The following is a 16,233-nucleotide window of genomic DNA, read 5'->3' as shown; positions in this document are numbered from 1 at the left end:
CTTGCATGCCCTTCTCAAAGATGGTGGTGACCGCTGCCTATGTTATCGTGTTGCCCACAGACTGCGTCCTCCATCATTGGCTGAAAAAGGGCGCTGGAAGCATCATTTGAAACGCGACTTTGGCGCTCTGGTCGCCGACCTCATGGCCGACCTCACGCTATGGTCAGGTTTCGTTTCATGAAACCCGACTGTTGTGAAAGTCGGCAACTTTTGAAATTGTCCGACCCATTTCGCTCAACTCTAGTATCAGCATACTCAGGACAAATCGCACAACAACTGTGGGGGTATGATTTCTCCTGTTACCCTTGTAAAATAAAAATAAGGGGGCGAAAAGATAATTTTTGTGGAAAAAAAATGATTTTTTTATTTTCACGGCTCTACGTTATAATCTTCTGTGAAGCACTTGAAGGTTCAAAGTGCTCACCACACATCTAGATAAGTTCCTTAATGGGTCTAGTTTCCAAAATGGGGTCACTTGTTGGAGGTTTCCACTGTTTAGGAACATCAGGGCTCTCTGAACGCAACATGGCATCCGATCTCAATTCCATCCAATTCTGTGTTGAAAAACTCAAACGGTGCTCCCTCCCTTGCGAGCTATGCCATGCACTGAAAAAGTGGTTTACCCCCACATTTTGGGTATCAGCGTATTCAGGAGAAATTGTACAACAAATTTTGTGGTTCATTTTCTCTTTTAACACTTGTGAAAATAAAAAAAATTGTTTCTGAAGTAATTTTTTTGCAAAAAAAGTTAAATGTTAATTTTTTCCTTCCACATTGCTTTAGTTCCTGTGAAGCACGTAAAGGGTTAATAAACTTCTTGAATGTGGTTTTGAGCACCTTGAAGGGTCTAGTTTTTAGAATGGTGTCACTTTTGGGTATTTTCTGTTATGTACACCCTCAAAATGACTTTAAATATGTTGTGGTCCCTAAAAAAAAAGGTTTTGCAAATTTTGCTGTGAAAATGAGAAATCACTAGTCAACTTTTAACCGTTATAACTTCCTAAAAAAAAAAAATTTTGTTTCCAAAATTGTGCTGATGTAAAGTAGACATGTGGGAAATGTTATTTATTAAGAAATTTGTGTGATACATCTCTCTGATGTAAGGGCATAATAATTTAAAGTTTTAAAAGTTTTAAAATTGCGAAATTTTCAAAATTTTTTCCATATTTCCGTTATTTTCATAAATAAACACAAGACATATCGAAGAAACTTTACCACTAACATGAAGTACAATATGTCATAAAAAAAAATCTCAGAATCAGCGGGATCCGATAAAGTGTTCCAGAGTTATAACTTCATAAAGTGACAGTGGTCAGAATTGTAAAAATTGGCCTGGTCATTAAGCTGCAAACTGGCTCTGTCGCTAAGGGGTTAAAAGACATTCCCTTTCAAAATGATCAACCTTATGGCACCGTCTGCAGATGGGTCTTCCAGAAGAGTCAAATCGATCTATTGTCCTCCTGCCGGTGCAAGTGAGTCGTCGCCATGGGAGATCATCTTCATGCTAGCTGGATCCTCTCTGTTGTGGGAACAAGTCTGGAGAGTCGGAACAGTTTTACATAGAGCAGCCATATTTTTAGTCAGTTCCTGTACTTGCAGCCGTAAATCTGCAGTAGAATCATCAACTGGAATCTGCACATGCTGCACTGCAGGCACCTGGGGGGAGGATACTGCCCCCTGGTGGTATGTAACTGCTGGATGTTTAACTGGCTCAGTGCAGACATAGGTAGATTCTCTTAAGATACGGATGGATCTGTACTTAAACTGAACAAAGTCCATGTAGGGTTCTCTAATGACATCATGCGCAGTTGTGCCTTACTGGAATCAGACAGAAGACCTTCAATGAACTGCTTCTTCAGCATTTTGTTCTCATCTCTTACACTGTCTGGATCAATCTGTTTAATGGCCTGCAGCGCCTCCTGCAGGTTAAGGGCATAGTCTCTAACAGTGTCCTGTGATTTCTGTCTGCAACTGAAAAATCGCATCTTTATTTCAGAAGTAGTACGGGTGTCAAAAGTATCATTTAATTTATCAAAAATGTATTTTACAGTCTTTTTATCAGTTGCTGGCCAATATTTAATTTCTCTCTGAACAGCGCCACTGAGCTGACTTGTAAGTATACTGAGTTTCTGCTCCTCTGACATAGGGTAAATTTCAAACATGCTGCGCAGCTTCTCTTTGAAGTCACTTAAGGTGTGCGATTCACCAGTGTACTGTGGCAATATGGGAGCTGCAGCTGCTGCACCCTGAGCATTGCCGGGATTAGACATCTCCCCCCTAGTTAACCCTTGCAGGGGTGCTACTCACTGCTTCAGTTGCTGCAGGTCGTTGCTCCTGTAGGACTTTAGGCACACACGGTATCCAGTTTGAATCCTGTTCGTGACACCAAAATGACATGGCCGTGGGATACTCGGTACTGGGCCCGTTAACTTCAATGGGAAATGTCACAGTGGCAGTGACCTGGTCCGTGGTCCCAGGCGGTCATGTAAAAGGGGTAGAGTTGAATGGGGATAAAGTTTATGTAGTGATTCGTGACGCCAGTTGGAGTGTTTGACTGTAGTATAGCCGGCACTGCAGATGATCTCTGGGGGAGTAGATGGTGATGGTAGTGCAGATGTTAAACCCTCTCTAACCAGGGCAGACCCCCAGAGATTGTGATGAAAGTAGAAGGCACGGAGTAATAAGGCAGGAGACAAGGAAAGTCACTTTATCTTTTACTGTAGTTCAGGTGCAGTTCAGAGGAGATATTACAACTCTCACCAGGTTACAGTCTGCTCTGGAGAATGGGAGTTATCTTTCCCTGCTGTGACTCAGTGTAACCTTCCTGCTATTCTAATCCCTTCTGGGACCAAGGCTTCCCAGAGTTTAGAACGTCCAATATTGCCTCTACTCACTGTGTATTTCTCCTTCAGCAACTTGCAGTTTGAATCCTTTGTGAAGCAGCTCAAGTTCCCACTTGCACTATCCTTCACTGATCCTAATTCGCTGCAGTTTTCCGGGGAAAACACGATGTTGTTGGTTGTATAATCCCACACAGTCTCTCAGCTTTCCACCCTGCTCTGGAAGCATGGATGGTCTAGGGGCTGACACCCTGATGCTTCTTAGCTTTCACTCCTGGTTCGAGCACATGTCTAATCATGGCTTCCAAGAGTTCTTCTTCTCCTCCTTCTTCACTGAAAACAACAACTCTCAACTCCTCCCCCTCCCAGTTAGGATGTGTCTGCAAAGCTGTAAGCTTCAGACAAGTAAGGGAGTGAGGTAAATTGTGTGTGTGTGTTGTGGTCTCTAGCAGAGAAAGCATAACTCCCATTGCTCACAAAACACATGCAAAACAGTATATATTTAACCTTTTGTGGCGGTAAAGATGCAGGGCGCCACACAACCTATTCACAGTAAATCCTAATCCAATCCTAAAAATCAATATTGACCCACTGGCGAGCTTTACAGACACGTGTTTCAGGGTGTTGCCCCACCTCAGTGCAAAGAAGCACTGCATGGCCTATAAGTCTCCTTACACTGGTATGTCTGGCATGTCAGTCTCTCTTAAACACCAAAATAACTGCACTCTCCCCCCCCTCTTTGGACTTTGTCAGACTTAATAGAGTTGTGTACCTGCTGGATGCTGCAGCTACCGTTCTCAGTCTGTAGGAAGGTCAGATTGGCTGTTTATTTCTGACTCTGTACAAGATGTGACATGAACTGGATTATTTCATCCATGGACTGGTTGTACCAAGTTACCTAGCTAAGTCACATCTGAATGGAGTCCTACACACTAACTACAGGAGATAGCCCAAGTACAGCGCTCGGTAGCGGCGGACATAGAATTTGTGTAACCTGGACTCAAGAGGAACAGTGGCCACTAACATCTCCAAAGCAGGTGTAATTCTGCATTATGAGTTATGGGACTGCAATGGGGCCATATATTGTTCCTGCACAGAGGCGTCTTGGGTCTGTCGTGCTCGGCTATATTAAACAGTCCAATAAACAATAAATGGAGCAGATGTGCGCATGCTTGGCCGCCACTCTATTCTGGCAGGCTTTGTACAACCTTTTCCTGTGGATGGATAAAAAAACAACTTTCTAACTTGGTACAAAGACTCTGAACTTTTAGATTTGAATAGGAAGTAAATTACTTAATAGATAAATTAAGCTAAATCATGGGAAAGCGGTATACTGGACCTGCAGGTCCTACAACAGGCACCATCATGCTGCATATAAATGGCCACTATTACTAGTAGAGAGGCTCAGTACGTTGGGGGTATAAGCTTTTTTTTTTGGCCTGGAATATGCCTTTAAATCAATCAGTTTACATTTGCTCTTTCCATGTGTAGCCTCACCATTATCTCCAGTCACCGCCCCGTCCAGATTCCTAGAAGTTCCCGTCAGTAATGTGTGAAGGTCTTTCTTTCGCTGACTCGTCATTTCTAAGTTGGAAATGGATTTTGAGCAACTTCCTGATATAATTTGGGGAGATTCAGTTTAATAAGAACGGGGATCTGCAGAATGTGGGGTGCACATTATATGTGAAGCATTACCGCATGTTAAGGTCCCACATACACATTAGACTTGAGTCTCATGAACTTACCAATATCGACTGGTGCAGTCGATGGTCTAATGGTTTTGGGACGCCGGCCGACTGATGATCGGGGGAGATGAAGATCACACATGACCGATTTCGGGACTGTCAATCACATTGTTCTCCTGGACCTAAGTCGCTGATAAGTGGGCGAAAACACAGGAGCGCTCGGCCGAACGAGGGCTCCTGTGCATGCGAGAGATGGATGAGATGGCTGTCGGCCAAACAACGCATCGTTTGGTCGGCTGCCATCTAATGTGTATGGCCAGCTTAACTGCCAAGCGTTACCCTGTGTTGCATGTCTTTGTGGTTTCTATACGATGCGTGAGTTTTATCTCATTTATGGAAACAGCTCCGTTGTCCATGATCAGAAAGACATGGCTGCTTTTTTTTAATTGCCATGTTTTTCTCTCAGTACTACCCCTTTTAACCTTAAAGGGTCATCCAAGGAGCAACAAATGTTTAAAAATTCTTAAAAAAAATGAAATAAAAAAAACACTACTCATCTCTTTTTTCTACCACTGATCAAGCACTGGAGCACCTGTGGTACGCTCAGTCCGTGACTACAAGCAGCTGGAACACAACTGGAGCAGCCAATCAGTGGCTTCAGGGATGGCATTTTGTACAATGGTGGTGATGCCAGTAATGGTATTTATTGCTGTCACTGATTGTCTGCAGCGGTCACTTACTGCCCATGGAGTCAGAGGTGGATTGGCAGGGGACAGAATCAGTGAGCAGAGTTTCGAAGGTCTGTAGAAAGTTTGTAAAATATTCAGAACTGAGAGTCCTCAGTGGTTGATACCTTTTAATGGCTAACTGAAAAGATGGTGGTAACACATTGCAAGCTTTCGAGACTACTCAGGTCTCTTCATCAGGCTAGACTAATACAAATTTTATACATAACAAATTAGTCCAAAAATAATAGCCACCTTAATTCAATATATTATATCTCAATTTCTGCCACAAATTTGTGAAGAATAAACAAAGGCAAATAGGCAAATAAATTGATCCATAAAACCAATTTTATTAATAAATTTCATAAAAAGTTTTTTACAAGGAAATTTCGCAAAAAACCAAGTACATGTGTTGAAATAGGTGCTCACAGAAATTAGGCTATGCAAAATGATCTATAAAGTATCTTGAATAGAATATTCACTGCTTATTAATCGACTCATTTTACTCTATATGTATCTTACTTCAATCTAAATAATAAAAGGAAAAAACCTAATGGTTCAAGCAGCAAAAGGAACAAATACTTAGTTTAACAACATAAAGTGCACAATGCTATAAGTAGGTAACAATTCAACCAAGCAGTTCTCCCTGCGGCCAATACAATTAGGCTGTTGCTTTAATCTACAACATTGGAGTAACATCTACATAATTGAGTTAGCTTACGCATTAAGAATTGTATGCATCTTTATTTGTACGCATTTGCAATTTATAAAAGAAACATTGAGAATGAGGGTACTGTCACACTTAGCGATGTACCAGCAATCCCGACCAGCGATATGACGCGGTCAGGATCGCTGGTACATCGCTAAGTGGTCGCTAGTGAGCTGCCACACAGGCAGATCTCACTAGCGACATCGCAGGGGTCGGGGGTCGCTATTTACCTGTCACACTAGGCGATCCTGCGTCCTCCCGCCCGGCTCCACGTGTCGCTCGTCGTCACAGCAGGAAGCCCAGCAGGAAGCTGACGACGAGAAACGGTCCAGGACGTTCTCGCGCGATCAGCGATAACCAGCAGGGGAGCGGTTGGAGGTAAGTATCAGACACAGCGATATCGCTAGCAATATCACTATAACGTCACTAGTTATAGCGATATTGCTAGCGATATCTCTTAGTGTGACAGTACCTTGAAAGTCGCTACTATTTGAGCACTGTTGTATCTTAATGACTGTACTCAGGATTATCTCACTCCGTCTCTGAGTAGCATGGCAGACATTCAATGCAGGGAACTTGGTTGAATTGTTACCTACTTATAGCATTGTGCACTTTATATTGTTAAACTAAGGATTTGTTCCTTTTGCTGCTTGAACCATTAGGTTTTTTCCTTTATTATTTAGATTGAAGTAAGATACATATAGAGTAAAATGAGTCGATTAATAAGCAGTGAATATTCTATTCAAGATACTTTATAGATCATTTTGCATAGCCTAATTTCTGTGAGCACCTATTTCAACACATGTACTTGGTTTTTTGCGAAATTTCCTTGTAAAAAACTTTTTATGAAATTTATTAATAAAATTGGTTTTATGGCTCAATTTATTTGCCTATTTGCCTTTGCTTATTCTGCACAAATTTGTGGCAGAAATTGAGTTATAATAGACTAATACAAAATCTGAAGAGTCACATATTTATGCACAATACAACACAGAAAAAATGCAATGGATGAGACAAGTGACGTGAAGCAGAACTATCAATATGGGAGAGGGAGAAACATAAATATTGGACCAGTACATAGATAAGGAGTCCGGATGTTTTATAGTCCTCTGATTGGGGTCTCCTAATGTGTTGTGATGCCCCACAAGGTCTTGGAAGCAAATTCCTTAATTGATGTAAAAAGACATAAATCCATAAATCGCATGGATTTATGTCTTTTTACATCAATTAAGGAATTTGCTTCCAAGACCTTGTGGGGGCATCACAACACATTAGGAGACCCCAATCAGAGGACTATAAAACATCCGGACTCCTTATCTATGTACTGGTCCAATATTTATGTTTCTCCCTCTCCCATATTGATAGTTCTGCTTCACGTCACTTGTCTCATCTATTGCATTTTTTCTGTGTTGTATTGTGCATAAATATGTGATTCTTCAGATGTTGTATTAGTCAATGCCTGATGAAGAGACCTTAGTCTCGAAAGCTTGCAATGTGTTACCATCTTTTCAGTTAGCCATTAAAAGGTATCAACCACTGAGGACTCTCAATTCTGAATATTTTTCTATCTACTGGCTAGCACGGTACAAAGATATACATCTTTCCTGTATTAGAAAGTTTGTATAAACTTTTCTTTTTTAAAGTTGGATATCCCTTAAGGGTATGTGCACACGCTGCGGATTTGCCACTGCGGATCTGCTGCAAATTGGCTAGTGATTTACTGATTGATTCAATGTTATTCAATGGAAAAAAAAACACAGTGCACATGCTGCGGAAAAATCCGCTCGGAAGCACAGTGGTTTATTTTCCGCAGCATGTCAATTCATTGTGCGGATTCCGCAGCGTTTTTACACCCATTCCATTATAGGAATCCACAAGTGTAAAATCGCAGGACAAATCCACACAAAATCCGCAGGAAATCTGCACAAAAAACGCACAGATTTTGACCTGCGGATTCTGCCAAATATGCAAATTCCGCACGGAAAAATCCACACAGCAATCCACAAAGTGTGCTCATCCATTTAATATCCTTTTTTCTGATTCAGACAGATGACAACACAATCCCTTATTGCTGGACGACGCTTTTGGTTTAATATGAAGCCCACAGTCGGAGACCACAGAGAGACAATGTACAGTTATATACAGTCCTGTTTCGCTCACACAATCTATAAATTATAAAACACCCGATCGCTCTCTGCAGCCGGTAACTAGCAGAGGGTGAACGTCTTCCAGAAGAAGTTTTTGCAGGGAGCTTTCCGCTCACGAGGCGGAAACTTCAAGGAGGGGATCAGTTTGGTGTCGAGATTTTCGGGGGCCGCTCTTTCCATCTCTAGGGAATTACTTTCTGTGCTGTCTGTCCATCCAGAGAGCAACTTCAGCAGGAGTTCTTCCTGGATTTTACCCAGGTCCTAGGATAGGAAAAAAGTCATTACCAGAAGAAATGTAAATTTAAAGGGACTCCAGTCCATAGGGCATCTGGTTTTGTTAGCGTATGTGAATGGGACTAAGCTACAACACCAGACACAGAGATGGATGAGGAGTCTACACACTGAGGTAGAAAAAACAAAAGTGCTCAACCATAGCTATAGGTGTTTTGTTCAGGGTCAAGTTTCTAAATGTTCCAATGATATCTCAAGGAAGCTTGGAACATGGCATTAGCTTTTATTAAAATATGTGAGAGTAGCCAAAGGCACCTGCAATGTCATTGTGCACTCTCATCACTGGCTCCAATCTGCAGCTGGCTCTCTGGCTCCTGTCTGTATCTGGCTCCTGTCTGCAGCTACAGTGCTGTGCAAATTAATTGGGACAAAGAATTTTTTTTACGTAAAATTGTAAGTTGGTTACCAGTCAGTGATTCAAACCAGTTTTAACTGCTTTGAACAGGTGTGAGTGCCTGTTCAAAGCAGTTAAAACTGGTTTGAATCACTGACTGGTAACCAACTTATGATTTTACTTAAAAAAAATGCTTTATCCCAATTAATTTGCACAGCACTGTACCTCTTGGGCTCCTGTCTTCAGCTGACTCTTTGGCTCCTGTCTGCAGCTGCCTCTCCGACCCCTGTCAGCAGCTGCCTCTCTGGCTCCTGTCTGCAGCTGCCTCTCTGGCTCCTGTCTGCAGCTGCCTCTCTGGCTCCTGTCTGCAGCTGCCTCTCTGGCTCCTGTCTGCAGCTGCCTCTCTGGCTCCTGTCTGCAGCTGCCTCTCTGGCTCCAGCTGCCTCTCTGGCTCCAGCTGCCTCTCTGGCTCCTGTCTGCATTTGCCTCTCTGGCTCCTGTCTCCAGCTGCCTCTCTGGCTCCTGTCTGCAGCTGCCTCTCTGGCTCCAGCTGCCTCTCTGGCTCCTGTCTGCAGCTGCCTCTGGCTCCAGCTGCCTCTCTGGCTCCTGTCTGCATTTGCCTCTCTGGCTTCTGTCTGCAGCTGCCTCTCTGGCTCCTGTCTCCAGCTGCCTCTCTGGCTCCTGGCTGTAGCTGCCTCTCCGGCTCCTGTCTGCATTTGCCTCTCCGGCTCCTGTCTGCATTTGCCTCTCCGGCTCCTGTCTGCAGCTGCCTCTCTGGCTCCTGTCAGCAGCTGCCTCTCTGGCTCCTGTCAGCAGCTGCCTCTCAAACTCCTTTTGATGATAGCACACACTGGCACTGAGCGCGAGTGTGGAAGTGCAGAACCTCTGACAGCGTTGCTTGCATTCAATAAGTATATGTCAATGTGCCCATGTCAAAGGGTGCACCAAAGCCTCTTAGATGCATACAAAATATATATTTTTTTCTAGCAACTAAAATTTATTATACATGTATGATTTTTACAGGGGTTGAGTCACCTACATACGTGTATAATTGGTTTAATTATCAGTTTGGATGTGATAGAATCCCTTTAAAGGGGTTATTCAATTCTCGGACAACCACTTTTAAATCCTATGTTTCCCCTAAGTAAAATAATGGCAATGGCGGTGAGTATAGTGTTGTTACAGTGGTGTCTGCACTGGCTTTCCCCAGGCCTCACGTGACATAATGGTGCCCATACTGGAGGTGAGTATAGGTGTTACTATTTTATTGGGGGCAAACAAGAGATTGAGAAGGGATTGCAGAGTAGTGGAAATATCCTTTAGGCTATGTGCCCAGGTTAGCGTTTTTAAACGCTTAGAAAACCGGACTCCTTCCGCGTGATTTTTGCACAAAAACCACACGTTTTTGATGCGTTTTTTTCCGCGCGATTTCTGGGAACATTAGAAACGGCTACAAACGCGCAGCTATGCGGCAAATAATGAGCATCCGGCGTTTTTAGCCGCTAAGCGTTTTCTAAGCATTTAAAAATGCATGCATTGGCACAAAAAGTCAAAAATGCATTAAATTTAATGTGAAGCGTCTTTTAAGGGTTTCTGCAGCGTCTGATCTGGCTCAAACGCTGCGGAAACGCTTACAAAAACGCAACGTGGGCACACAGCCTTAATCTCTGGATAAAATAAAGTTCTTCCGTCATTTTTAGATTTAATTTGGATTTCCATTCCTTTCAATTCCAATACAATTTGTAAGCACTCTGCTTGATGTCAAGGAATGTTAACACTTTTTTTTCCCATGCAGTAGCAGTAACCCTCTGCATATCTAGCACTGCTCACTATAGACCATGCTCTGTGAGCTAAACATCCTGGACTCCAGATTAATACATTGTAACAAACTAGCAGAGCATTCTTGCAGCTTCTGCTGATGTGTTTGTATACTTTTTCAATTATATCCATTACTCAGCTGAGAGCAGGACTACCTATATGTGGGTTTGCTGCCTTTGAATGGATACCAGGGTGTTTTCATTCACTGACTTCAAAAACATAATTTAAAATTTTTGAAACACAAAGTCTAGAAAAAAGTTTTCGAATTTTACAGGATGATGAAAACTTTATTAATCTAAAACTCAAAGACCTCAGTCAGACATTTGAAGACCAATTTCTTGCTGTTCTTCTGGTTTGGAGGGTGTGAGATGTCTCGAGATCTCCTTATCTGGATGCTTTATGCAGCAATTAGTCGCAGATGTCCCTGTCTGTCTGTATAATGGTCTCAATCTCACAATATAAACCAGACATTGTGGTTTACATTAACCGGAGTCAATTAACCGCACGTTGGGCTCGCCTCCGAGAGATGCGCTAATCGACTACCAGCTGTTAATGCTCCACGCCTCAAATTATCTGCATCACCCCAGAGATGGAGATGTGTGATGGCAAAGTGCAAAATGAGTCACAACGCTATTATCGCAGGTTCATTACTAGCTTACCAGGGGGTTCATTGCAATTACTAAGCACTTTATAATGAGAATGGAATATGAGGGCTAATCAGCAAAAGCAGGGAGAATAGATAGACTGCATATAGTATGGCTTTCGATCAGACTTTAACCCATGACCCCAGTGCACAGCACAGAGCCTTCATATATCACTATAGAGAACAAATTACTTTTAGAGGAATTAGGAAGCAATTATAGGTTCCATACCAGCTATGGCAAAGAGGTAGGAAAGTTGTGGCATATTTGGTGGCATTACACTTTTCTCCTCTAGATGGCAATGTAAGACGTATTTTTGGTGGTATAATGTATCAGACACTTGTTGGCCACTAGGTGGCACCGCAGTGGTATATTTTGGGAAACACTACTACTGATACCACATCACATAATAAATGGCAAATTAGAGGCATGTATGATTGTAACAGACATAATAAATGCCCACTAGAATATTTGTACATTCATCCCATTGTACCAATCTGATTAAATGTATTCAGCTCCATTGCATCAAGCTTCTTCAGTTGTAGATATCCACATACCTATAATGCTTTTGAGTTATCTTTAATAAGAAAAAATACATAAATTCATACACAAACTATGTCCCCCAGAAAAAAAATATTCTGTAAAATTAAATAACCGAAATATAACCATACAATCATCCAATAATGATGAAAAACATTCACAGTACCACGTTGAACACTCTGGTCCTAATTTGCCTTCACCTTTCAGCATTGGTTTCCATTAATGTACAGCACATTACATATGGTACCGCAGTGGGGTCATACTTAACCCTGACCCAGGAATAAGAGACAAGTAACCTAAAGCTCTAAATATTTACTGCAATGTTTGACTCTGGATCAAAAGGGAATCAACTAATGGGGTGCTCATTGCTGGCACAAGGAAAACTTCATTACTTGGCCAGTAATGTTTTTTTGTGGCTGTAGAAAGAAGGACCCTGCATAGGTAATCCTGGAAGAAAAATGGGGCCCCCGAGACCCAACATTCCCCCTACCAACTTCCAATGCACAGCAATGGTAGATACATAGGGAACCGTCCTAATTTTATGGATGCTGGTGCAATTTGCAAAGTAGTTTCCAGATACGTATCCATCAAATTAAATACAAATACCACAGTGCACAACCCTCTAAAGTTTGTTTGTAGAAAAGCTGGGTGCACATCACTATCACAATAAAGGGTATTCTCATATTAAACCTTTGCCCACAGGATATGCCATAAACATCTGATAGATATGGGTCTCACATCTGTTTTAAGACGGGGGTTCTGTCTCGTGGTACTATACCTGGATAAGTGTCCTCCCACATGTGGCTTTTCCTATTCATTTGGAATTAATAAAAGTGCTTGCCTGTCAATGTTCAAAACCTCTGTGGGGGTTTCATGGAAGATGTTTGTTCACTTTTTCCAGGCTTGTGAGGGACTGCTTGGACTCACTAAGGCAGCCATATAGGAGCAGGGCATATAATAGCCAGTCATCCAGCTTTTCCAGGAAGCGTGACTCTACTCTGACCTCTTGAACAGTATTGGCATCTATTTCCATTTATCAGGTTGGAGATTTCGATCTACAGTGGGTACAGAAAATACTTTCCGTAACCACTGTATTTCTATCATAACCAATTCATCACCTTCTTATCACAGTGTTGTCCCGAATGTCACTGGGAAAATCTCATCATGATCTTATTGATTGGCTCCGTTATTGTTTATGGACTGAGGATGATTAACGATGTGCATGACTGGGGGCATAATTATCCTTACTAGATCTTGTAAGGAAGAGCTTAAAGGATGATTCCTCTGAAAAGTAATGGAACCCAACCTAGTCCTACAAGTTATCCATCCTGTGACATATCGAGCTTCCTGGGCTCCAATGGACAATCTGACCCCTCCCCTACCTACCATGTGCCGTTTAAGACTCCGGTGGCCCTTCTCCGGGCCAACTGACCTCCCCCCTCCCAGGCACCAGGTGTGATAGCTACCGCTGTAGATGGCTACCTCTGTTCCCCATATAGCTACAGCTCTACACCCCTACCTGTTCAGAAGTCATCAGAGTTCTCCATTATTGGGTTCATACTCTTTTCCCAATGAGTGAAATCGCCAATGAGCCCTAAAGAGGGTTTAGTTCTGGACCCAGAAAGTCCAGGATGATGGCAGTAAATAATGGGATATAGAAGATGTGGTGGTGGGAAATGTCCTAATTCGCTCCATACAATGGGACATATACTTGACTTGAGTCTGAGACTTCTTTTCAGTTCTGGCCATTGCTTAAAGGCATATTGGTGATAATGTGATGACAAATGTACTATGTATGCCCTGAAATACAGAAAGATGTAAGTTTGTTAGTACGTAGATGATCTCATGGACGATCTGCTCCTTTTGAGACATTTTTGTGCATTTGTCAGATGAGACAAATCTTCATAAAGACACTACGTTTTATAGCTGAACATTGTGGGATCACCCCAACTACAATTATTAGTCTTCACAAGCTCACGTTATCTTAAATTATTGGGTTAATGGAGTCTAAAAGTTACAGGAATTTAGGTTAACCCTTTCCTGGATGAGAATGTAGAATGAAGGGTGACTATAGATATGTCCTTGTTCCATCACTCACCTGATTGTGACCTAGTCTCATTCTGTTGTCAAATGGTTGAGAGAGACCCCGGGCTCCCCACAAGAGCAACATGAGCATGGTCCCCGCAGAGCCCATGAGTAGCATTTTTAGATCAGGACACGATGCACAAAAAAGCAAGGAAGATGCAGGAATGAGCCGGGAATGAGGATCCTCTGCTTCTTATACCTTCCTCAAACCCAAATGTGACGTCACAGCAGATAATTAAATTTGGGCAGCCAAGGATGGGGGGCATGGAGCATCAGCATCTCAAGGAAAAATAACAGCAGCTACAAGTGTAGGGAAAGGAGACGACCAGGAACAATGCACAGCCCGGCAGCAACAGCCATTCATGTACTCACACCTAAGCACAGGGCAGCTCTGCAGGTGAGGATGGAGCATGGATACAGGGAAGCTCAACATCACCTCAATGTTATGGATAGAAAAAGCTTCCACATTTGGGTGAATCTCGTATCTATAATCCTTTCCATTATACACATGTATAGGATTGCTGAATTATTTTCTTTTTTTTTTAAACAGATAGATATTATATGGACAGATACAAGATGGACAGACAGACATGAGACTGACAAATAGGCATTAGACACAAAATGACGGAGAGATTTGGATAAATTGAGTTTCTTTTATCTCCATTATATTTTTAAGACAAATTGATGAATATCAGATTTGAAATATCTATGAGATATGGATAGATGATAGATGGATAACAATTTGGGCTAAAGTGTCTATATGAAGCCCCCCATAGCCGATTGTTCTGCTGGCAGCTATTTTGCCCGACTGTCCCATAATCAGGAGCACTTCTCAGGTCTCTATAATAGAGACGCTGCCAGACATCTTTGTCAGTGGCTTATTTCTAAGGAATAAAAGAATCAGGAGTCCGAAATCAGACATACTGGACCTTAACTCCTTCGATCACCCATCAGGTGACCCCATACACATTAGACTGTCGACTGAGCCAGTCAATATCAACGATGGTTTAATGTGTATGGAGGCCTTAAAGTAGTTATTCACTACTTGGTCAACGCCTCCTTATACCGCACACTTGGCACTGATGAAATAAAAAAGCTTATACTCCCCTCCTGTGCTGGTCCAACAATGTGGGTACTTGCTCTCCCCGGGACTCCCATGCGGTTGTTGTGACATATGACCCCTGCGCTCAATCAGCGCTTGCGTCACTGTCCCCGCCTTCGGACAAATTGAACATGAAGAGGAAATCCGGGCTGCAGCTGATCTCTGACTTCCTCTTCATGTTCAATTTGTTCAAAGGCGGGGACAGTGACTCAAGCCTTGATTTTGCGCCTGGGTCATGTGTCACAACACCGCATGAGCCCGGGGAGAGCAAGTGCCAACACCGCGGGAATGGCACCGGTGCCGGAACAAGAGGCGAGTTAACTTTTTTATTTCATCAGGGCCAAGCGTGGGTTATGAGAAAGGATTGCCCTAGTAGTGGACAACCCCTTTAAGTATAGGTTTACATTAATATAGCACTGTCCACAAAAGCACAATGTAGGACTTTCTTTCGAAATCCCCAAAAACTGTAATCGTATGGGAACCGCCCCGGAGTCATTCACTTGAATGAAGCAAAATGAGTCACTGTGGACTCCACATTATATGGAAACCACATTTTTTGCATGTGTGAAAAAGATGAATACTGCCAGTATGGAGGCCAGACAGTGTCCCCAGTGACTCCTTGTCAGTTTTATTCAAGTGAATGGCTTCTTTTTAGGGGTTCTCTTTAGATTAATTTCCAAGAGTTACAAGCAAAAATGCCTCAGAAGGATCAGGCAGATATAAATATGGTATAAAAATTGATTTTACCCAAAACAAGATTGCTAATAGCATCCACAGGAGAGGTGGTATTGCATCCCTCCACCCTGACGCGCTTCACCATGCTTCCTCTGGGGGCGTGTTGGGGCAAGACTGCTGTTTAAAGCCAAGACAGCCAATAAGAAGGTCATAAGTTTTAACAAGATTCATCCTCCTTAATGGCTATGTACAAATCGAAGGATACCACGTCATATATAGATGAGTAGACGTTGTAATCATGGCGCATGCGGTCTTGACACCATCACATGTAAAGTGACTTCTGGTCTGTTGCTGCGGTGGAACAAATGGGTAACGTCATGACCAAGTGGGTGGAGATGGAAAATCCCGTAGTTTTAATAAATCCAGGATACACTATATAGTAATAGTGTAACTATAGTCTTCATATAGTATTTGTGTCGCATCCCGTTACCTTAGAGTCACACACCATGTTTCATTTACACTCTTCAATCCCATTGATATTCTCTCCATTTCATGGTTAATGTGGGATTTATATTACATAATGACTTCATAAAGTTGGCACTAGCACTTTGTAACATGAACTTGTACTCAGCACTTTAATA

The 16,233-nt window shown here is 42.4% G+C and overlaps 1 protein-coding gene across 1 annotated transcript; it reads right to left on the bottom strand.

The window, feature by feature from the left end:
• Positions 1-7,967: 7,967 nt before the first annotated feature.
• CORT (cortistatin) lies at positions 7,968-14,912 on the bottom strand. Its single transcript, XM_073585071.1, has 2 exons — positions 13,829-14,912; positions 7,968-8,367 (listed from the first exon to the last, which is right to left on the bottom strand). Exons 1-2 carry the CDS (start codon positions 13,931-13,933, stop codon positions 8,167-8,169), a joined length of 306 nt encoding a protein of 101 aa, XP_073441172.1. The 5' UTR covers positions 13,934-14,912; the 3' UTR covers positions 7,968-8,166.
• Positions 14,913-16,233: the final 1,321 nt, after the last annotated feature.

This window comes from Dendrobates tinctorius, unplaced genomic scaffold (genome assembly GCF_039654945.1).
Source record: "Dendrobates tinctorius isolate UK_male_01 unplaced genomic scaffold, ASM3965494v1 ptg000086l, whole genome shotgun sequence".
NCBI classification, from domain to species: domain Eukaryota; kingdom Metazoa; phylum Chordata; class Amphibia; order Anura; family Dendrobatidae; genus Dendrobates; species Dendrobates tinctorius.
Note: the sequence above shows the minus strand (reverse complement) of the source record. Positions and strands in the feature narration are given on the sequence as shown.